The sequence below is a fragment of the Gallus gallus genome, chromosome 8 (assembly GCF_016699485.2).
Source record: "Gallus gallus isolate bGalGal1 chromosome 8, bGalGal1.mat.broiler.GRCg7b, whole genome shotgun sequence".
Classification (NCBI taxonomy): Eukaryota; Metazoa; Chordata; class Aves; order Galliformes; family Phasianidae; genus Gallus; species Gallus gallus.
In genome coordinates, this window is record NC_052539.1 from 23,718,180 (window position 1) to 23,741,954 (window position 23,775).

General features: G+C 40.9%; 1 protein-coding gene across 9 annotated transcripts in view; it reads right to left on the reverse strand.

The window, feature by feature from the left end:
- TTC39A (tetratricopeptide repeat domain 39A) overlaps positions 1–23,775 on the reverse strand; it is a 45,503-nt gene that overhangs the window by 16,067 nt on the left and 5,661 nt on the right. For 7 of the 9 annotated variants that reach the window (XM_046944882.1, XM_004936784.5, XM_025153121.3 and 4 more), the window contains exons 2-8: positions 15,487–15,591; positions 9,260–9,391; positions 8,605–8,681; positions 8,040–8,107; positions 5,994–6,058; positions 4,024–4,123; positions 3,282–3,347 (exon numbers count right to left, since the gene is read on the reverse strand). In XM_046944882.1, the coding sequence (XP_046800838.1) occupies positions 3,282–3,347; positions 4,024–4,123; positions 5,994–6,058; positions 8,040–8,107; positions 8,605–8,681; positions 9,260–9,391; positions 15,487–15,551 (573 nt within the window). In that variant the 5' untranslated portion in view covers positions 15,552–15,591. Of the gene's footprint in view, positions 1–3,281; positions 3,348–4,023; positions 4,124–5,993; positions 6,059–8,039; positions 8,108–8,604; positions 8,682–9,259; positions 9,392–12,451; positions 13,415–15,486; positions 15,592–17,603; positions 17,745–23,775 lie in introns of those variants that run through there. The other 2 variants (XM_422466.8, XM_040704874.2) reach the window with 2 other exon arrangements.

Here is a 23,775-nt window from a genome sequence, read left to right on the forward strand (position 1 = left end):
AAGTGTTAGTAATTTCTCTAAAATACTCAAATGACATTAACACAAGATGGAGGTTACCCTGCAGAGAATAAGGTCTAATTCAGAGCAGGAAGCAACACACTTTTCTTGCAGGCAAATGTCATGATCCAGTACAAAACCCCTAATCTTTCTAAGTTAGTCAGAACATACCATGCTCTTAATTCCCTATACTGTCACTACATTAGAAGGGAAAGTGATACCCCATTGATTTGATCGAAGATACCCAACATTCTCTCAAACAGGAGTCCCCAGGCAAGCAGTGGGGATTCCCTCAGTGAACATGGAATGAACAGGACAAAGCTCAAATGCATTATTAGAGAACACATAGACTCATTCATATCTATATCAGCTGTGACTGAAATCCATCTATTTTCCTGACATGAAAGCTCTTGTGTTATATCATTCTTGGTTAATTACAAATCTATATAAAGTAAGCAAAACAAGGTCACTGCTCACATCCAATGACCTGATCACATTACTGAAGGTATAGCAAGGATGGGTACTACTAATAGCTTTTATGAAGAACTAATTAAGCTGGTAGACTGGGCACTTGAATGCATCCCAATAAATAACTTCAGTTTGCAATCAATTTGCAGGAGACTGAAATGTAAATCAAAAAGAGGCTTAGTGAGAAACTGGAATTCATTTTATTATAAACTGAGACATCAAAAATATTCATCAAGTTCAGCTGCCTTGGGAAAAAGTGTCCTCCCACATCAGAACATATAATTTGAAATAAATTGGTTCTATCTGAAAACGTTCCTGCTTTTCCCTGAATTCGTGCTGCCATCTGACCCTCTGACAAGTTGCACGCAACATATGGCTGACCCATGCCAAACTTGTACAGCTTAGCAGCACAATATCTGTAGCATCCTATAAACTAAGAATGACAGCATATATTAGCCAGAGGAGTCTTGTGACCGCTCACCAGAAGTTAGTCATCATTAAACACAAGAAGTCCGGATAGGATGCATTCCTCACCAACTACCTGAGAGTGTGGAGAAGGCCAGCCAGCTCAGTACAGAACCATGTACCTGCCAATGTACTACGTACACACCTCAACACACAGAATTTCTTATGAAATCAGGTGAAACTGCATTCCTGTCCCTTGAATGTCAATACCTAAATGTAGGGCTGTGCCATTAAACACAAATAAGCCCTCAGTTTGACTAATGATACAAGGGGAAAGGAGCTCAAACTGAGAATGGCACAACTGGCAGTTCTTTGCGTGGAAGGGAACAAAGGCAGCCTCAGGCTACTTTATAAAAGTATAACTTTCTTGATCATATCCTACCTACTGCTCTGGGGCTCCAGACTGCAGTTAAATTGATGTGTGCAGTGCCCACAACTGGCTGAGGAATTAATCCAGCTTTGGGCATGTCCTCAACGACTAACATGTCGGAGAGAAGGAGAATCACTAGAGGCAAGTCTGCTAGCTCTAAGGCAGATTAGTACCGTGGGAGATACCTTAATGCAGTTTTACACCCACTTATAATAAACACACGATTCACACCAAAAGCAATCTAGTCTCCAGCATGCTATAGCTCTTTCAGGTGAACTATGAGCTGCTCAAGGCACTAATCATGGCTCTCTCATCTGCACAGCCTGGTGCTCACCATGAGTGCTAAACTGCCATGACTGTCTGATCATACAGATGTACTCAAAATTCCTTCCCTCCAGATGGGCTGCAACACATGAGACACAAACTTTCCCTCTCCTCTTCCATGGCTGTTTCTTTCACCTTCAAGCCCCTTGTACTGCAGAGGACTGCTCTGGGAAACCTCCACTGGAAAGTATTACAAATGCAATTTCAATCTTGTTTCTGACTTTGGGCATCTAGTTTAGAATTGTCAAATGCAGAAAGACTTTTTTAGGATGTTAAAATAAATGACCAATGAACTTTAAATAATATGCTTAAAATAATGTTTTTGGTTTTTTTTTGTGGTGTGCAGATATCAGGTTTTTGCTTAAATTTATGGTAATCCAGGTCATGCTTCAGATAGATATTAAAAAACTGGAACAGGATCTGACTCATCAACACAAATAGCAGCCCACTCGCAGCCATACAACAAACCCCAGGGCCAAAGAAACAGAACAGAAATTCAATTAAAGGGAAATTTTTCATCTGCAGTAATAGGTGAATCTGGGTGTTCAACAAAGAACTAAATGGGTCCCTCCAAGCCCAAGCCACTGGTGATTCTATATGATTTCACTTTCAGAATTCTGCTGGTATGTGAATTACCTTTATGTTTTCTAAGGTAATATTTTGCTTTAGATACTCTAGTTTTCATAACAGATAGGTGAAAGTATTGGATGTTTGCCTTTATTGCCTGTGAAACAGCTCCTGATAAGCTGCCTGAAATTTCCAAATTTGAATTGATACTCTGCCAAATGTTCCTTGTTTTTAGCGTGATGCTTTATTTCCAGATCTATGATCCTTCCTATAAGCTAATCAAATACCAATGGCACTCACCCACTTGTCACCTAAGGGTACAGCTCTGATTAAGGAACCCTCTTTCTCCTTTAAACTTGTTTGGTAAACAGAAAGCTTTATAATAAAATAGTTGAGTTTTAATTTGTTTACACTGCTTTCGCTGTGCTTGAGGGATATCAAACACTTAACTTATCCAACATTTATAAAATAAATTTAACTTGTAGTTTAGGCTAAGTGAACCTTAATGTTTCCTTAATACAGGAACCCAACTTTGAATCAATCTCATATTGTGGTGGTGTAACAACAGACAAAGGCAGGTGCAAGAAATTGAAGCCAAGATAAAAAATAAGTGATTTCCATAATTTAGTATTCTGTTTTGAAACAATGCATCTGCACAAAGCTAATGTAGAGGGAGTATCACTTTCTGTCCATTCGCCCTGTGCAGAATTACTGCAGCTAATGTAAGTTTATTGGTGCTTCATTGCTAAACTGGCCACAGTCTTCATGTACAAGCAACACAGGTCAGACCGGTTGCTCTCTGAGCAAGAAAGCACTTACTACTCTTTAGGCAGGGATAACGTAGGTGTCATGGAGATCATTAACAACATGGAAAAAAATGAATCAGAAACGGATTTTTTTTTCCAGCTGGATGTCATGCAGGAGCTGCAAGAGCTATTATCCCAGTGCCAGCAATGTACATGTTGTGACAGCCTATCAGTGTGTTTCAGTTACAACTAATGTGAGAAAGAAGAGAGAAACTTCTGACTCTTTTCTGTTTTTAAACTTAGCAGTGAGGGAAATATACCAACAACACTTATTTCACCTTTACCTTGTTTCCAGAAAACCCAACAAACTCCAGTAATCTCAGAATTCGTGCAGGAAACATGGACAATGTCTACAGAGAAAAAAGCAACAGTTACACAGGAGCAGACTTTTTGCATCTCAGCTAAAGACTGCCTCATACCTCTTTTCCCAACATAATAAATAGTCAATAAAGATTACTAAAACCATCTTTATATATCTGAGGATTTCCTGGGTAAATTTATATACTTGCTGTTTTTTGTATACAATTTAAACTCAGGACTGCTGTGTCTCCAGGATTCCCTGACAGAAAGATGTTTACACAGCACACGCTCAGTAACTGCAGCACTTCTGGGAAGTTTCAGAAATACTGGGTGTGTACTGCACAGTACATATTTGTTCTTTGTGCAGTAAATCCAACATTGGGGCCCGTGCCAGACTCTCACACAGCTTAAGGCAAGCTGAGGGAAGCACCAGGCACTTTCTGCAGTCCATCACCTCAACAACCACTGCACCCTTCAGCACCTCGGGGTCAATGCCTCTGATCCACCACGAAGCATCCTGCAACGTGCTGCAGAAGACACGCTGTGCCACACCACCACCACCTGACCCCTTGTTTTCAGAGCAGAATGCAACCAACGGCGTGAAACAGTGGCCTTTTAACCACATGATTAGTAAAACTGATGTCCACAGAGATTTTCAGATATTGAAGTTATCAACATTTTCAGTTAGCAAGCTTTCAGCTTGAGAGAAGAACTGCTGGTACATACCAAATTAAAGGCTCCAACCCCAAGCTTTACACCTCCCTCAAAATGAAGATGGTTCTCTCCTTTGACATAATGGGGAGACTGTATGAGACTGTCCAGTTCCCTGAAAAAGCAAAAGATTGTGTTCTCATTTTGTGCTGGTTCAATAAAAGAACATTTTGTTAAATATAGGAAAAGAAGGATGGGTTATCAGAAATTACTACTTATTTTTCTAATTGTCACAGATCTCAGTTCTGTAGTATCCCTTCATTTTCCTGCATAATCCAACCAGATCTGAAGCTGTTTTGTCCCTAAGCTTTCCACAGCCGTACGTTTATCACAATATTGCTTTAGTTCATTTTGTTTATTACTGGGGGAAAAAACCCAACACACTGCTTCAGTGGCAGCCACGCATTTCTATTCAATTGTCCTGTCTATATCTATTCAGGCTGTCCAGTTTTTATCTGCTGACTGTGGCTAATGGATATATGACTTTTTGTTGCAATTGCAGCTTTTACAATGGACCTGCATTTGGTCACCTCCTGCACAAATGGACACTGTCACCTTTCTCCCTTTCAGCATCCTTCTGGAGAACCTGGGCTGGATGTTGTTATGTGTCTGGTACACAAGCGAACCTTCCATGCACTTACAGCAAATGCTTCTTTCTCAATTATTTCATTCCATCTTTTTTATAGCATATGGTAAATTTTCAGCCCTGAGTTTTAAAAATTGCATATTTGTAACATTTCCCTTTAACATCTCTGTCAGGGGTTCTGCTGCTGTTCTGCTGACAGCAGGGAAAGGAAAGTTGGCTTTTTATACCACCAATGGCATTGTGATAAAAATCAATCAATCAATGCAAATAAAGTCTCATTTCATCATTTTCTCTGTAACCTTCTGCACCACACTGTCACCAGGGCTGCAAGTAATTATTTCTTGCCACATCAAAGGTACAAAAAACCATAACTGCAAATCTCACATAAAAACTTACCCTGTTAAAATCTGTTCTAGTAATATGTAAGCTGCTTTTATCATTCTTTTGAAGGAGACCACCCCTAAGTCCTATTAGATTTATAGCACTCTGCTTTTTACATATACTAAAACTGTTCTTAATTTATTGAGGCAGAATTGAGCATGCTTCCCATGGTATACATTTCAATGTGTCTTTTTAGAATTTACCACTGCACTTCAAAACACTTTGCACATGTTGAAAATAGCTCTCCATTACTGCCTGAACATAAATAGGCTTACACAGATGTTTTTAGCTTCTAGACACCAAGTAATGGGCATATTGCAAGTTCAGATAAGCAACCCTGCTTATCATTTTTAATAGCATGCACCTTCTCTTTAGAGTACAACAACTGTCTAACTTAACCAGATAAAAGGTCCAGCTAACCCAATATTTCACACAGACAGTGACATATGCTTGGGAAAGCATCCTCCAGGAATTGCCTGTTCAGTGACTTTGTGACGTGGAGAGACTGCATCTGTTCCGTGCTAATTAGCCCCGATAAGCCTATTTCCTGTAAATGTGTTTGACCTTTCTTTGAAGTCAGTTATATTTTCCATTGCAAGCTCTTCAGTTTATTTTCTCTTAATTTTTTGTTTCATGCCTTTTTAATGGAATTACTTGCACTTCACCTATTGGTTTTCAGTGTTCCAAAAAAAGCTGCAGCTAGAACAATAAAGAAATTTCATATGCCTGATGATCTGTTTCATGCACAGCTTCATCTGAAGTAGACAAACCTTTGGAGTTAACAGGGAAAGGGTCTGCTACCTCTTTTTTTCCAGTCCCTGCCTACCTAATGCAAATTTGTGAATGAAATCAACCATAACATCAGTGCCTTTCATTTTGCAAAAGAAGGAAAGAAAGGGTCTAGATGCAGGGACCACAATAAAGGCTGGAATAAATAAACCACTAATTCATTTGTGAACTGGAGAATTCGACTTCATACTTGAAGAGTACACTTAATTTTATCATCACTCTAACATACCTGTATGTTTGGTAACTGTTTCTGACTTTGATGCCTCCTTTTATGAAGCTAACCATATTCTCATCCTGTTAGAGAGGAAAACACACAAGCAATACAGATTTATAAGCATTATAAACAGCTCTTATCATCTGGAGATGAAGACATGCCCTGAACATAACCATCATCTCACACAGTATAATTCTCTAAGAAACAATACATGGATTTATGGCTTTCTATACTTAAGTACTTCTACTCTGTTTAGATATCTATCTGTGTGTATATATATATATATATATATATATATATACACACACACACACACACACACACATATATATATATATACACACACACACACACACACACAATACTTGACTTGGATGCCTTCTGTAATGAGTAGAGCCCCCATGACCTGTGGACCATTTGAATTTCCATAATGAACACAGGGAGCTAAGCTAATGAATGGCCTCTACAGTACATGCACTTGTGGCTGTTTCAAAAAAATAGCTTTCTCATTTGTCCTTCAGCACAGTTAAGATCTGAACGTTTCCTGGCTCAGCACCAAACACAAATAACTGCCTGTCCTCAAGAGTCTACAGAATATAGTTTCATATCCTAAAAAAGGAAGCAGGGTAAGTAAAGTTATGAAGGATATGTTCTTTCTGGTCTGAATCAAGTATCTATAAGCCCCATACAAGTATGGTAGCATGGTACTTTACTAGCTATAATGAACTGAGAAGTTGCAGGAAAGTATCTGGGGGACCATTAGTCAACAGCTGTATCCCAAAGAGAGAAGTCTTCAGTCTCAGAAATTTCTGATGTTAGTTTCTTGCTCCATTAATCACATCTAATCTGTTATTCTGGTTTGTTTTGATATCTGCTATTGTTTTGGGACAAGAAGGCTACATGTGTTTTAGCAGATGATTTTTTTTCTGTGATGGATTTTGAGAGCCTGTACAACACATTGTGGAGAAAAGAGCATAGATTAGATGAATGTTTTACTGTTATTGACAAGAAAATGGGCCCCAGTCATGCTCATCAGTACGTAAACAAGAGACAGAACCTGGCCCAAAGAGTTTTTCATCTTTCTGCCAGTCAGGAAAATAACTCAATCTGATCAAACTTACCAAAAGCAAACTCTAGAAGAAACTGAATTACAAATTAGTGTCAGAAGCCTCATGTTCCGAACTGAAAGGTAGGGGCTTACTTCTGCAGACTGCCATTGACATGTCTTTGACAGCTGTCCTTAATAAAGTTGTCAAGAGTCACAGATGAGGAGAGAAGCTATGTACCATAAGCAAACATGAGAATATATATATATATTCTCAGAGACCTGAATTCCAATAATATGCAACCAAAATAATCACACAAAGATGTGATCCTGTTTCACTTTGTTCTGTAGAACGAATTGTATTACTAGTTATTGAGGAGTTGGGCAGATCAAACCACGTATTCTCAGTTATATACTCAAGATACCAGCAACGGAGATAACCAACACAAAAATAGTCCAACCTGTCCCTCAAAATCCTGATTTCTATGTGTTTTCAGCTGGGTTTGGATACTTACATTGAGTTACAAAATTAACTGATTGCAGTAACTGTTGGAACAAAGTGTCGTTAATTTTTTAAAACCAGTTCCTGTGCTCATGAAAAATTGAACACAGAATGGAAGAGGAAGCAAACAAACTGGTTTTCACGCAGAATAAAATTGGAAATTATTTTCTTACTCTGTGATTTCTCACGTATTTATAAGCAGCTTTAAAAAAATGGATAGATGAGAAAATAGTGCTTAAAATCAAGAGACATTACATTAAACGTTCTTTTCTTACAGTTATAATGGGGACGTTCTAAAAAAATATTGCTGCCATAGCTTCAGACATCACTTGAACTGTCCCAGTGCTAGAGGCTACTCATGCCAAGAAGGAATATGGAGATAAATAGACAAAATAACGCAGATCAAAGAGTCTTACACAATCAGGTCAAACAACAGCCATCTACAACTCACTAATTTTAACAAAGAGAATGTGTATGGTATTTTATTTGCAATGAGCTATGCAAGAAGCCATACCTGAAGGAATGTGAGTGCTGCTCTTTGAAGTAAACATTCAGCATAGCAAATTTCTGCATGGATTTCCTCTAACGTCACGTGGAATGGAAGAAAAACAAATCAACCAGATGAAAAAATAATTAAACAAAGCTTAGACCATTAATAAAGGAATAAACTCACAAATCTCCAGTTGAGAAAAGTAATTTCAAAATTGGCTGCGTTGTTTCAGTTCTAGACTACCAAAGCAACTCCAAGCAGTAATGGTACACAGAGAAATTTTGCAGAAATCTCCCAGATTATTTCCAGAAATTCTTGAATCTGGAACCTTTCTGGCATTTCCCCATGAACTTGTATTTTGTTATGTAGTAATTTTTGGAAATACTGAGTCAGTAGCCAACATTAAACAGCCAGCAACTTTGGACGTGGTGACACAGCAATTGCCAGAACACCAATCCAGCAATTGCAGATAAATCACCAGTTCTATCACTGAGTTTTTTTACCTAATGTGTTCTTGCAGATTGCCAACTCTAATTCCAGTAAAAAGAAACCTAAGCAACAAAAATAGACAAATCAGAGACAGCGTTACCTTCAGTAAAGTTTTCAAGGCTTTGTCTATGCACAAGGTTGTTGATGGAATCAGCTACTGTAGATTTCTTCCTAAATCTGCAGAAAAGTCAGTTCAGTCATTCTGAATGTGAAGGAACGTGAGAACTGTATCTTTCAGCTGGTTATCTTTGCAGTCTCTAAAATACCTCTCCTGTTCACCAACCCACTGTCATCTCACTACATATGCAAATGTGAGAATACTCCATGTAAAATTTTGTCAGTATGACCCTCCTGAGATCTGTTTTTTATCCTTTGTGCACAGAATCCCATTTTGATGGTGGAAAGGATCAGGAGGCTTTTTGAATCAGTTTGTGTGCTTGTGCACATTGTTTCAAAGACAGCTGGTTACAGCAAAATCATCACCAAATGGAAGAATTCTGCAGCACCTATAAATGGTAAATAGCCTCCAGATGCTGCAGAATCAGTACAATGGATAGGACAAAAAACTAATTAACAAAAATTGATTGACAAAAAAATCAGATATTGTGGTAAACAAGTTTTCAGGAACAGACTGCTGAAAACACTAAGGTGTGTGGTCTGACCTCATAATTGAGGCTCCTTTGAGCAGGAGGTTGGACTAGATGGCATCTTGATGTCAACTTCCAGCTTCAGTGACTGAATTGCCCCACACTTACTTTTGACAGGTGGCTTGAGCTTCCTTCATGGTGTTTCCTGCATTCATTATGTCCTGAGGATCAAATGTCATCATAGCCTGCATTTCCAGTATGGTGGCATAAGTCAGTGCATGGTACATACTGTCTTTAGTTCTGCAAGAAAACACGAGATTCAAAGCAGAGTTGCTTTGTTTTTATTACTTTAAAAAACAAATATAAATCCAACTCCAGAAACAAATCAGTCTGATAGGAACTAGGTCTAAATGAATTAGGCATCAGGCACAAAGGACATACAAACAGTTAATATAACCAATAAATGCTAACAGATTCTGATTTGTATAGGAAATCATGTCTACAGCTCCAGTTCCAACAACTGTGCTGAGATGTTCCAATTCTCAACCAAGGATAGGTACTTAATGTACATAAAGTACAGGAATTAACCACATGGCTAACCATATAGGGAAAACAAATCACTTTTTTTTTTCCTCTTTAATAAATAACCTAAATGAACTCAACAATACATGGCAGAAATCCAGACATCATTCTGTTTTGGGAAAGTTACTCAGGACAGACTCAAGGAGATAAGTAACACAATACTACAACCCTGGCCAAAGTAGCATCTTCTTCAAATGGATTTTCCTACTAGAAGTATTCCAGTCGAAACCAAACACGATGGCTTTTTCCTCCTCTTCTGTCAACTTTCCACCCCAAATTGCTCAATTTAGATACCTTTCTGAGGGATTTCAGATGGTGTCTCTTGTACAGAAAACCAAAAGATATGGCAAGAATGCAAGGAATACAAGTAATCCTAATCTGCAGACATTGCCAGCACAGTTTCTCAGGCCTGAAGGGTTTATACACTGCACACACTTACAGCATTTACTTAGTATCCATGTTATAACCATCTGCAAATGAATCCAAGTACCTTCAGGCCTAGACATCCAACAAAGACAACTTGGGAGACGGGTTGAAGGGAAAGCTCAGATGAATTCCTGCTGTAGGCACTCTCTGTGGACCTTTCTAACTCACTCACGACAAATTCCGCAACTTAGATAAACACTGCTAAAGAGCTATATTGGTTATTTCAATTGTTTACACTTTTAGAATGGATCAGATAGGTCACTATTGCCAAGCTTTCACAACATCTCAATTCACTTGCTTTCTCCTCTGGGTCTAGATATCTGATTATATTCAAAGATAATCTTAAGGGTAATTGAAGACAACCCTGCACTCATCAGTTATCTAGTAACTCACTGTGGTGACCTGAATCCCCTTAAGCTTTATGACCATTCATGCACTATTATGCATTGATTCTTTTGCTGGCTGGAGTGAAACACCCTGAAGTGTCCTCAAGAGTCCCAGAGCAAAAAAAAAAAAAAGAAAAAAAAAGAAAAGACCTTCTGAGTGACAATATGCAATAAAATGAACAGAGGGAAATCCCAGCGATTATATGATCCAGACTCACCTTGCATATGTATGCTTTCAGATTTAGGGATTAAAATTATACCTAGTGCTGGCACAGGCAGCATTACACACACACATGGTATCTCCCTTGCCAGCCTCCATCACAGTGCCGGAGGGCTCCCTTTTTCCAGGACACGTGGCACAGAGCATGCTGGCTGTACTGATGCAGTGCACAACTTTAAACCACGCAAAGAAATCAGCATTTTCTGACTGTCCTTAACTCATAGTTGCACACATTACACCCACAGGTTACCTAACAAGCTGCTCTAATCAACCTCTAAGCCAATCCAGCAGAGAAGCCATTTTGGGAAACGACCTACTGCTGTAAGCGTTGCGAGCCCCCAAACTACACTGACATCCATCTCATCTCCAGAGTGAAAAAGGAGAACAGACAATAGTAGAGAAACTGGAGTCAGGACAGCTCTGTCTTGGTCTCCCAGACTGAGATTCTTTCAGTAGACTGACAATGTAAGTAGAGGAAGAAAAAGAACAAATTATAACATGCCAACCTATGAAGTGTTCCTATTCATTTGATTTCTCATCAGCCTCAGCTGGCACAGATGAACACAATTCACCTCAGATTTATTAAAATAAAATCCTTTCAAATTCAAAGTAGAGGGAAGGCACTAAAATAGACCTCTTCCAAAATTCCGGAGATCTGCTGTCAGAATCAAAGCAGGTAAACATAGAATCTACTGTTCTGAAGGGGAAATTCATACTTTTCATATACACGGTGGTAAAGAGGGATTTCCCTCTCCAGCAATTTGCTGGACCTAACAGCTTTCTTTGTTTCCTTTCAATTCCTCAGCAGGACATTTCGATTCTTCCTCAGGATACTGCTGGAGTTAAGGAGTCTTTATGACATAAACTAATAGTCTGATTAATCACTCACCCAAATAGTTGGTATCACATGGCTGAGTAAGAGGATTATATCTTTAGGCATTTATGGAGTTATGCCACATCTGCTCTCCAACTGCAGTACAACCATTATTATCTTTGTAGCACGGCCCTTCCTCAAGACCTGCACCTACTCCCACTTGGAACAAGCACCTACATGAAGACACCAACAGCTCTCCTCTCCAGTTGAAGTGTGAAAACCTAAAAGCCTGGTGTGTTTTAACCTCAGAATTGACTCAAGGCCAATCTTTTGTGTGAGAAAAACAAAGCCTAACATCCTTTTGGGGATTCTTTAACAGTGACTCAATAGTAGGACATTCATCACGAGCTTATAGAAAGCCCAGGGTCAATTTTGTGCGCTAATTTATTATCAAAATCCTTGTATCAAGTGAAACAAATCCAACAGCAAGGACTGAGGAGTCAGTTCATCAAGGCATATCCAGGAATGAGGGATCAGGGTTCAAACACCAGCTGCCTCAGTAGGATGCGGACACACGGGGACTGAAAGGTTTCCTCTGCTCTGCCCAGAAATTCCACCAGAAGTCCAAACAGCCAGCTAGACTACTGTGTGGGCTTCCATAGGAAGCCTTCATTTTGATAACTGGACATCTTCCAAAAAAGACTTATTTCCTATGAAAATTCCCCACAAGCATTAAGTTTACAACTAGAAAAGACCATTTTAATCCAGCATACATAATATTTAATATTGCAATTTAAGTTTTTAAAAATTCCAGTTATAGTAAATATGTACCATAGACATCCACTATTCTGATAGCAGTTTTCAGGCAACCAATATAGCAGAATGTTGTCAAACCCACCTAACATATTCATATATGAAAGGATTCAACTCACCTTTCAGACACAGCCATTCCAGAATCAACATCAAACTAACATCTCCAATGGCTTTTGGAGACTATTTCCTGAATAAAATCTGCTGCCCAGAATGAATTGTTCTCGTATTTCTACTCTACAAGCAGCAAGACAGATGTGCTGCATTGTAACCAATGATCCAGATTCCTCTGTCAAGAATTTATTTTTCACTGTTCTCCCAAGTGATCTGATCTCAGGTGATTACACCACTCTTTCCTTCAGGATAATTGTTAAAATATCCAACATTTATTTCACAAAAGGGAATAAGAAATCTTGCCCTCATCAGCTCTTTCAGTGCCCATTAACTGTTTTCAACTAAATGAGAGCTAAAAGCCTAGTCAACTTTTAATTGATTTGCTGTATCTTGAGGTTGAGGAGGAACACAAGATGTGTGCCCGCCCCAGTGAGCAGACTGTCTCACTAACAAAGTACATATTAAAAATAACTATTGTGCTTGGTGACTGAGTTTAATGATTTTCTTGGACTTCTTAGACTTGGAACCAATATCCCATATAAGAGATTAAACTAATTAAACTTACTGCAGAAATTAAAAGAGAATTGGAGCCCACCGTTGACCAATAACCATGTTAAGAAAGAAAACTGACTCTGAAACTTCTTTGCTGAAACTGTTTCAGGGAACAAAATGTTCTGCGCTACGCAGCAAAACCCAGATTAAAATTTTTATGAAACAAAAATCTCATCTTTATGGAGGATATTATTTTCCTAAGAGGAAAAAAGAGCTTTATCTCAACAACAAGTCTAGACAATATCCTTAGCTATTTCTTTTTAAGCTGCTAAGAGATCTTCTGATTTTAACTCTCATACACTGCCAAAATCTGCTCTCAGTTACACATGGTACAAATCAGTTGGAAATACACTCACTGTGGAAGCCAAATGTGAGTAATTTAGTGAATATACAATAACGTAATACAGAGCAGAGTATGTCCTCAACACAACCAGTAAAGCTGCAAAATCGAGGGCAAGATATTCTTTACAAGTATGTAGAAACTGAGAAGTATTTCTTTAAACAAAGATAGAATGTTTACAGACTGTGAGAATCAATTTTGAATCTCGGCACACTAAAAGGCAGCAGTGAGGAACTGATGACTCCCAGAGAAAACAGCCAGCATTACCACATGTGCCCACTCCACATCTCCAGTCACTCCCTGAAGAGATGGGTATCCTGATAGGCATCATCTGTGGGGAAATTCAGCATCTTGTTTCTGCATCGCACTTGCTAATAGTGTAGGTCTGCATTTCCCTTGCTGCCAAAGGACAACAGGAATAAGGCTTCCTCATAACAACAGGCTAATGTGAAAAATCAGTTTCAAAATTGTTTTGCAATACACAATACACGCAGGTACAAAAACAGAATATCAGCTCATGAAATGTATTCTACAGGGCCCAACAAAGGCTGGAGGGAAAAAGCACACAATGCAAGAAAATGGATTTTCAAAAACCAACACAGCCTCACTAGCTTTTGCAGTGTATTGAAACCTCCTTTCAAGTAAGTATCTCCCTGTCTTCTGCTAGGCACTGAATAAGCTTTTCCAGATGGGCACAAGGGCTTTGCTACCAGAATTTAATGATAATAGCCATTCTCCTTACCATTTTAATGATATCTTTTGATGATACATAAGCACAACACAACATTGCTGTGAATAAAACCAATTCTAGCAATACACTTGAGTCTACAGTTTATCACGAATGTCTTTCAGAGTGTACTTAACTGGGTAAGCCATAGATTCTGGTATCAAAATACTGAGGTGAACACCTCAACAAAGCAAAGCAGATATACAGCATTCACGAATGCCTGATGGATTTCAAGCACACACTCCTGCCCTTAGGTGGCTCCTGCCTGAGCAGTTACAACCAGTGGAGGACATGGAAGGAGAAAGTGAAGGAGGTGCAGAACACTGATGCTATACTTACGGATGAACGAGGTAAGTAAAAGGACAAATGGGTAGAAAGGAAGCTGATGCAACCTGCTACTCCTGAGGATATCTGAGGTCTCATACGTGTCTGAGCAAATGTACACACCAAGAGCCATAATGTTTACTGAAAAGTGTTTGCATGTCATTTCACTTAGTTCTGCATGTGAACACCCAGAGCCCTGGTTACATGACTCATCAGATCCCTGACATCTCCTAACACCTCTGAAGTCATGCAGTTAAGGATAAAGGAAATGGCAAACTGAGGTGGCAAAAGAGAAGACCTCCATGATCTATGAATTTTACTTCATATTCCAGTGATCTGAAAGAAGGCACAATGTAATTTGCTGATGGCTCAAAAATAAATGGAGCAAACTAAAGGGAAAAAAACCATGAATTAACCGTAGACTTAACAAGCCAAGAGCACAGGTTAACTTCAGGACAGGGTATGAAAAAGAAATCAGAGAAACTGGCAAGATAAAACAATTTTTAGAAGTTTTGGACCTCACTGCCTGCAGGTGGGCAGCAGTGTAATTAGGACACATGAGCACAACACTGAGTTGTAAAATAAGCCATGAGAAAGTTTCTGCAAGTGGTGAAATATTAAAGAAAATAACAACAACCAGGCCACAAAGCAAACTCATGTATACGAACTGAAACCTTGAGTAACACACCCTAAGCTTGACAATTCTTTATCAGTTGCTGACATAAAACTACCAACTCTCGTTATGTGCAAGAAAATATGGGAAAGGAAGAGGAAAAAAAAAGTGTCAGAAGATAGATTTTACTCTTTCAGGAGAAAAATATCTCAAATCCTGTGCTACAGCAAAAAGGGTTACTTCTTTGGACAGCAATTCAGAACTTTCTGTAGTTACCTTTGATCAATTGCGTTACTTACTCAACCAAGTGTAAAGCACTTATTCTGGCTTCCCCAAAACTTAATATATTATTTACCCTCCCCTTCTGAACCAAAACCACAAGGTCTTATCAATGATTGATAAAAGAACTAGCTGTCTAGTTAATTCTTATGAGAGATGGTGAAGCAGAAAATAAACAAATGAAAACTGGTAAAAGTAGCCAACTTACTTTGCTTGTAAAGAAGCCAAAGCATCTGAGAACTTGTTGCTAAGAAATAAATCCAGAGCTGCCATGCACTCATGCAATGCCACGTTGAGGTCTGATGCTGGTGACCTGCCAGAAGAAGAGAAAATAAACTCAGCACATCTGTTCTCCTTTTAGCAGTGCAATACTTGTACATTTCAACTTCCCATCTTCAGTGCTAGCTTTACTCCCAGTCCACTCCTAATGCTTGCAAAATATGAACGCCTTTTTTTGTGTGTGTCTTATCTGAACTCCTGCTCTGGGACACCTGAAAAGCAGTTCAGGTTTATCTGCCTCCTGAGGATAAGAGGCACCACATGTGCTGTAAATAAGAACCTGTGCAGGCAGCAGTACCAGGTGGGAGCAGGGCATTTTGATGAGCTCGTTCAGCAGGAACACAGGAGCGTGGGGTATGAGCCTCAAAAAGACTGAAGGTTCATTACTTTATGTTTGCCACTTGCTTAAGGGTGAGATGATTCCAAACCACACCGGATTGTTCTATCAACTGCTGAATTCCAGCTTTGTTCCTGACCAGCAGACTACTACAGATACGCAGGTTGGTTAAAGTCTCACACTGCACGCGCTCCTGGGAACATCACTGTCCCTCAGAAGCAATGATGCACTCCAGCACAAATCTGCTGTTGTATCTCCAAGTCAGAAGATTATCTTTGTAGTCTGACTGTACTTTTCTCCTTCACAGCACTCGGATGTCAGCTTGACCTTCCAACAAGGGCTCTCAGCTGGTCTGTGGGTTACTGGCAAAGGGATAACAAAGACCAGCTGAAAACATTTGGGCCCAAGTTCCTCCCCATCAGAACTGCTGGACACAAATCTGCAGAACAAATTAGGCCTTGTACTAAGAAAGTTAAAGTAACCTGGTCAGTGTCAGGACAGTTGAAACATCTGCATCTAACGATCAAAGAGCTACATAGCATTAATGTGTCACATGTAAGTTTGGTCCAAAAATTGCCAAGAAAATACAGAAAAAATCCTCAGCGGATTTCTGACTCCAACAGCTCTAAGTGATGCAAACTGCCTTGTTACTGGGAAACTGTTACTGTCTTAAAAAAAAAAACAGCAAAACACAGCCTCCTGAAAGGAGAAACAGACAGTAAAATCCTGGTATCATCTTGAGGAAAAAAGATAGGGGAGCACAGAACAGACAGATAGCATCAGCAATAACCAGTGCAGCTGCGTTCTGGTTTTGACCTTAATAATGACTGCAAAGAAGAAAGACCATTACTACACATATGAAAACCAGGACTGTAGATTTGAAGAGACATCACACGATGCTGTTTGTAGTGGCTGCTGTCATCACACTTGAGATACACTGCAAATCCTGCACCCAGGAGACTCTCCGAGTGGTCAGCAAGCACAGATTAACCCAGCCTTGGCACTGCCTTGTGCAATGTGCGGTATCATGCCAGCCTGGCTCCCCAAGTCTGTTCTGAGCCTGACTTACAGTAACTTTGTTAATTACTGCCTGCACGTATTATGGTTCTTATGTGCCTTTTTAAACCCTGAAACAAACATTTAGCAGTACATAAGACACTTTCTTCTGCTATGAAACATCTGGACTAGTAACATTTGATCTGGTTTTGTTTTGTTCTGTTTATCTCCATGCAGGACAATTATAAATCAAAACCCATTCAATACAAATAAACCTTTTCAGAACACTCCTTTTAAAACAGAGAGATAATAACTATATTTAAAAAATATATTTAAGTTCAAGGCACAAATAAAATACATTTATTAGTTGCCATCTTCTCAGGAATAAGCGTTATTAGCACAGTGCCACCCTCAGCAGCAGCAATAACATCAGCTACACACTTCCCTAATGCTCCAAGGAAACCAGAGATTCCACGTAGCTCCCAAGTAAAGAGCTTATGACCTGCACTAAGGCACACACCTTATGTAAATGCTACAAATGATCACTCATTGCTGTAAACAGGACAAAAAGACAGACCTGAAACTAGAAATGCTGAGCGTTGTATCAAAGTGATTAGTCATGCTTCAGCAGGCTGCAGATTCCCTCCTGCTTTCAGCTGGAAGATCAGAACTGCCTCTAATCCACATGGAAAACACCATGCCCTGCCCCTTACCTTTCTGCCAGCGCTGTGGTGTGCCCCGACATGGCCATATGCGCCCGGTGCAGCGAGCCCAGGCACTGCCTGCAGCCCCAGCACAGCCAGGGACAGCGTGAGCATCGCTGCTGCAGGCACAGCACGTCACGGTGAGCGCCTGGGAGCCAGGCACGGAGCGCTGCTACCACTGACCTGGGAGGTGTTGGCACAGTAGCTACAGACCTGCCTGCAGTTAGTACTGCACCAGCTACTCCATTCAGCACCAAGGTAGAAGTCAAATACCCAGCTAATTACAGACCCTAACACACAGCAGCATCAGAAGCCTACAAACCGGAATGGGGAGTCAGACGAGGCCAGCCAAAACGCAAAGAACTGAGGCACTAATTGCTCTCAGAGTGAGAAGCAGACAGGTGAGAGAACTTCGTCTCATCAAATGACCACGCAGCCCAGGCCTGAACCCACCACCCAGCTGTGGTGTGGTCCCCAGAGCCCTGGGAGACCTTACAGTCTTTGTACAAACCTCTTTAATGTCACACAAAGGGAAACACAGGAGGGCACTAACAACGGAATCAGTGGGGTGAGCTCATCTGGCTGTGTCCGAAATATAACAGTGCATGCTCCCAAACTGCTTTGCTGGCATATCAGCACCATTGCCCCTATAAGTAAGGGCAGTGGCTGCGATCACCAAGAGCCCATCACTCAGGCAGCTGCACTGCAGAAGCTGATCAATTAAGAGCTTAATTTTTGCACATTGTCTAATGGTAAAAGTTTTCTCCTGCGCATGGTCCTGTTGGTTACACAAAGCAGTATCAACAACAAAAGATATCAGCTGCTAGAGGAGGACCAAAAAATGATAAACTAAAAAGGATCATTTCAGGAAGATACTCAGAAGACATTAACATACCTGATGAAATCTCTTGCTGTTTTTATGACATCCTGTACAGGAAAAGCCTGTGCTGTGCTTGCTATAAAAATTACCCTAACAGAGCCACAGGCTGCCCCTGTAATGACTGCATTACAAGTTCCTAACAGCAGCGTGTACCTGGGCTGCAGACTGAGATAAGACATTATCCTTTTTTCCCCAGTTGGAAATAATTACTAATTACAACTTACAATTAACACAGGTGCTTCTGTGCCATGATAACGAGCTACTCTGGAAAGACTGTTCATCATTTCACTGGTTTACCCCATGTCTAACTGGCACCATACTTCCAAAATTGGCCTCCAAAGCTGTGTGCGTTGAGGGCTGTGCTGCTCCTGCCAAGTTCTCCAAGACTTGAGCTGGCAGCTTTCCTTTGAGCACCACTTGTCTGGTAACAATTACAGCTCAGACAACCTCTCTTCCCCCACGTTTTCTTTCAACTAAAGAAAACAAAACTAAGATCAGGAATATTTCCAAGTTTAGGCTCTCTTCCCCTTGGTTTTGGAAGCCTCTTTCTGTTTCTTGATTTTTTGGCTGCAGGTCTTGGGAGGACAATCACATGGTTCTCACTGTGGTTTTATTATTTATGGAACCATCATTCTCTGCACCACCGCCGGGGTGTTTCACAAAGGCCAGCACATCCTGTGGCTCAACGTGAGACCTGAGCTCCTGACCCCACTGCATCCCCATCAGAAGGACGATGACTCAGGGCATCCCAGGCAATGCTCTTTTTGCTTAAACATCAGATCTTCTTTATGCTAACAGCAACACAGAACAAAATACATGAGCACACTAAGCAAAATTAAATTCCTAAATATTAATGAAAAGTTAAGCCTGTTCAAAAGCACGAGAATCACAATGGCTTTCACGGTCAAAAGGGGAAAGGGGATTTCTATTTATTTATTTAGATAGGGCTTAAAATATTCCCGCATAGGTTTTGTTTCACTGCATGCACGATGCTGACTGATCTCTTACTATGAGTGCAGGGCACATATGCTTACTGGTTTTACAGATTTCTTTAGTAAAAGCAATCTCCAGTCCTGTATTCTGCAAAACGCTGAACCACCGACTCCTTTGAACTCAGTATTTATGAGAACTTTGCAAAAAAGGTCCGTCTAAAACTTCTACTTACAAACCTTAAATCTCTGTCATCATGCCAAGGACCTTCTGTTTCAGGGGCTTGCATAGCACCAGTGCAGCTGTGCTCAGTAATGACCGACAATGCTTTCATCTTACTGGGGAACATCAGAGAAGCCTCTGTAGTGAACACCAGCCTGGACTCTGGCCGAAGCTCTGCCTGTATGTGTGGCTGCTCTTCTACCACAACGTGCTTCTGAGCACAGCGGAGGCTGCTCAGCACACAGTAACTCCTACATGGAAGGGAAGGAGAGCACATCTGCAGGGCTACAAATCCAGCTCGGAAGGTTCCTGTTAAGTACTTGTGAAGTACTTGCTCTTAATTTCATTCTATATTTAACAGCTTGGACAATATGGTATTTTGGCTTCCATTAGCCCCTTTTGTAACAAGGGATTTCTCTCCAACAGTCTCATTTTTTACAGGACAATGCCGATCATAAGCTATTTTAAGGCAGCACAAACTCTCCTTGTAGTGGCAGAAAGGACAGGGTTGCACCAACACACTTCTGTATTTCAAGATACTTATGTCATTAGCAAAGCTATTTGTCAGCCCACCTTCAGCACTGTGATCCTGAAGACCTCACTACATACACAAAGATGACCATTAGCACTGCCTGTACATTCAGCTGCCTCTCCTCCTAGAGGTGTAGTAAAAAAATAATGAATTCTGGAATAATCTCCTTATGCAGCGTGAAATGGAACTGAATAGAGATCAGTCAAATGCCCAAAGCTGCCGCTTTTCTTCCAGCGAGGAAGCAATAAGGAAGCCACGCAGCCATCTCCCTGCAGACACTGAGCTGCTCTGGCTGTATGTGTGCTAAAGCTTTAACCACACACAGACCTGAGGAGCACCCACAGCATCTTTGTAAGATCACAGTCTTGGTTCTTTATAAAGCCTACCTGATTTCAAGCACCTCCAACGTACACACATGACTCGGCTTTCTGGTACGCAGGGCATCCATCCCACTGCGTGCTCTCAAACAGATCCCCACTGACTACAGAAGTGATTAATGCCACCCTGCCCTGTGTTCTCGTGATGCTGGGCAGTCACAGCGCAGTTAGCAGAGGACACACTGCAGTTACTGCCCTTGGTCATTATGAGTTTGCTGGTTCCTTTCTAAGCACAAGGATGACCACTCAGAGCCAGGCTGTGTGAGAAATGTTCTGATCTCAAGACTGGAAAACATCCTTACACGCAAAGAAAACCAGAAGCACATCACTGGGGAAGAATCCCTTTTCTGTTTTGCCAGCAGACCCGAAACTGTTCAGATGAGAAAAAAACTTGTAAGAACTGCTCTCATTACCATGAAAGGGAGAACCAGAATGCAACTCTGGTTAATAATTCGTTGCCATTGACTTTTCAGACAATACAGAAACTTTTTCATAACTCAAAAGCAAATAAGTTTATGTAAGAAAATTAATTCTACTGTATCCCTTCCTGGTTTACGTGCCAAAGCAGTAACACAGCAGTGTTCTACTGCTCTCAAGCACACTTCTGGCTTGTGTCTAACACCCTTAAGGTGCTGCAGAAATGCCATTATTTCTACCAACAGCAAAGCAATGAGAAAGGTTTGAATACTGCCCAAATGTTTCATGGAGAAACACAAAACCAACACGATTCTGAAACTAGCAGACCTTTGTCAGTACTTTAAACCACACAGGGATGGTGACACAGCGTATCGTAGACTGGTTTGAGTTGGAATAGACTCTTAAAGGCCATCTAATCCACACCCCCCCCCCCCCCCCCCAATGAAGAGGGACACCCACAGCTCCAATGGGTGTCCCATCCAGCCTGACCTCGGGTGTCTGCAGGGATGGGGCACTCACTACCTCTCTGGGCAACCCACCCCAGTGCCTCATCAACTGCCAACTGTAAAAATTGTATTCCTTCAAGCCTGCCTGAATCTCCCCTCTTTTAGTTTGAAACCATTTCCCCTTGTCCTGTCACAGCAGACCTCGCTGAAGAGTCTGTCCCCTCCTTCTTACAGCCCCCCTTTCTTTCTGAGGGGGGCTTCCAGCTCTGGAAGCACCCAGCTGCCGATGTCTCAGCAGTGTCACAGGCTTCTGTTGCAAACATACTCTGCTCTGGGATCTTAGGTTTCAGTGACAGCTCACAGAACAAGGCGATGTGGCCAAGCAGTCCAGGAGAGGAGCAAAGTCCAGCAAGTCGGCAGACTCCTGCTCTGCCCTTGGTCCCACCACTGTTTGACTTGCAGCAAGCAGGATCTGCGTTGCACTACGCTCACAGCTCTCATCCTGTATTTGAACAGGCAAACAGCGCAATAAATTCACTTAGGTAGATTTGTTCAGACAAATAAAAAGTATACGTGTGTCCTTTCTGCAGCTCCCTTTCCGTGAGCAGCAGGCAGTTTGCTGCTGTGACTGCTTATAAAACAAACGTACATACATACATAGTCTGACAAATTGCAAATCCTCAACCCGTTACAGAACACAGCAGCATTGCAACCAGATTACATTTTCATCAGATATCACTATTAATGCTTAAGAGCTCCTTCTCACTGATTCAAACGCTCTACAGTCTGTCCCTTTGAAGTACAGATGTGGATCATGCCATGCTTTTTTTTTTTTTTAAAGGGTCTTAAGTTCTTCAGACAACCTTCTTTTCAGACAACCAATCCATTTGCTCTTTCCCCAAATCCTCCAGGTCTCAGTTTCGCTGTCTCTGGCTGACCTACGCTTCTGACAGTTCTGTGGTATTACTGAAATAAGATCCAGTGCGAAGTGAGGGAGTGATGCTGGGGAATCTCTACCTCTGGTTGGATTCTCCACTACCTACCAACAATAGCCTGAATAAAGAGCCATCCCATGGTCCCCAGAGTTACCCACACGTCTGACTTCAGCACTTCACAGTCTGGTTTGCACTTCTTCATGCTTACGTCTTTCAGATTTCAATGTGGTGAAAAACACAAAACGGAGGAAGTACACATTTTAGCCCCAAAGGCATTTTCCTGCAGCATTTATTCTCAGCTGCAATGATTTGTTTTGTTTCTTTTTTGCATTAGAAATATGTAACTCATTTAAAAAATGAACTATTCAGTCACAGCTGCTTTACTGCAGCTTAGAAACCACGCTTCTGTTCCAATTCCCTTGCTGAGCAGTACTCGAGGCTCTGATAAACATACATACAGGAATGACAAAATACTTTGGACAAACGAGAGACTGTTGCCATGCCTTTAATTATTGCTTTACACAAAATTTCAGAGTATTTTTCCCTGAGAGCTTCCAATAAATGCAGTCAGTATTTGAGGAGTTATCTGCACAGCGTACTTCACGGTACCATGGCCAGTAACAATGCCACATTCTCTCCAATTAAATAAAAATTGAAGCACAGCACTTCAGTACAACCCTTTCATAATTCCCTTGAACCTGCAAATTGAATCAATACCGGAGAATAGTACAAGTATTAGCAGCAAGGCTCCTTAGCACTCTGCATCTTAACGATTTTGAACGTTTGTTCTTAGGCACAGCTGCCTCGGGAAGGGCACAGCTCTTCTCCCCAGCACACGAAATTCACTTAGAAAGTTACACGAGGATGAAGAAATAAAAATAAAAAAAAGCTGGGATTTGGGACTGGGAACTTCCTGGCATTTTTTCCCCTTTCTGACAAGAAAGATGGATTGGTACAAACCAAACACAAACCAACTCAGGCCAGCAATCCCACTCAGAGCCAAGGAGGTGGGACGGTAATACCACAGCGCTGCACTCTGACTCACATTTGAGACTGCAGTCAGGTATATCTGAGTGACCATCCCGGCGCTCAGATTCTATCTTCTCATCGCTGTTTTCCCACAAAAGACAACTGAAATTTTAACATCAAAGACAAAAAGCCGAAAAAACTGCAGAACGAGAGGCCGTTTTCCATCACTCCTGCTCAAAAACCCGATGTTTGTTCTCGGTGCCAAGCAGCCCACTGGATCGCCCTATGCTCCAACCACAACCTAATAACTTCAGTCTGTCCCCAAAGCGTCTCCAAACCCTCAGGAACCACGAGCTCAGCCCTACAGAAACGTTTCCTAAACCACTCAGCGTAAAGGTATAGTTTGAAGCAAAAAACATGAGGCGTAATATGAAAACACTAATCATTTTTCCATGATTTGGCAAAAAAAATCC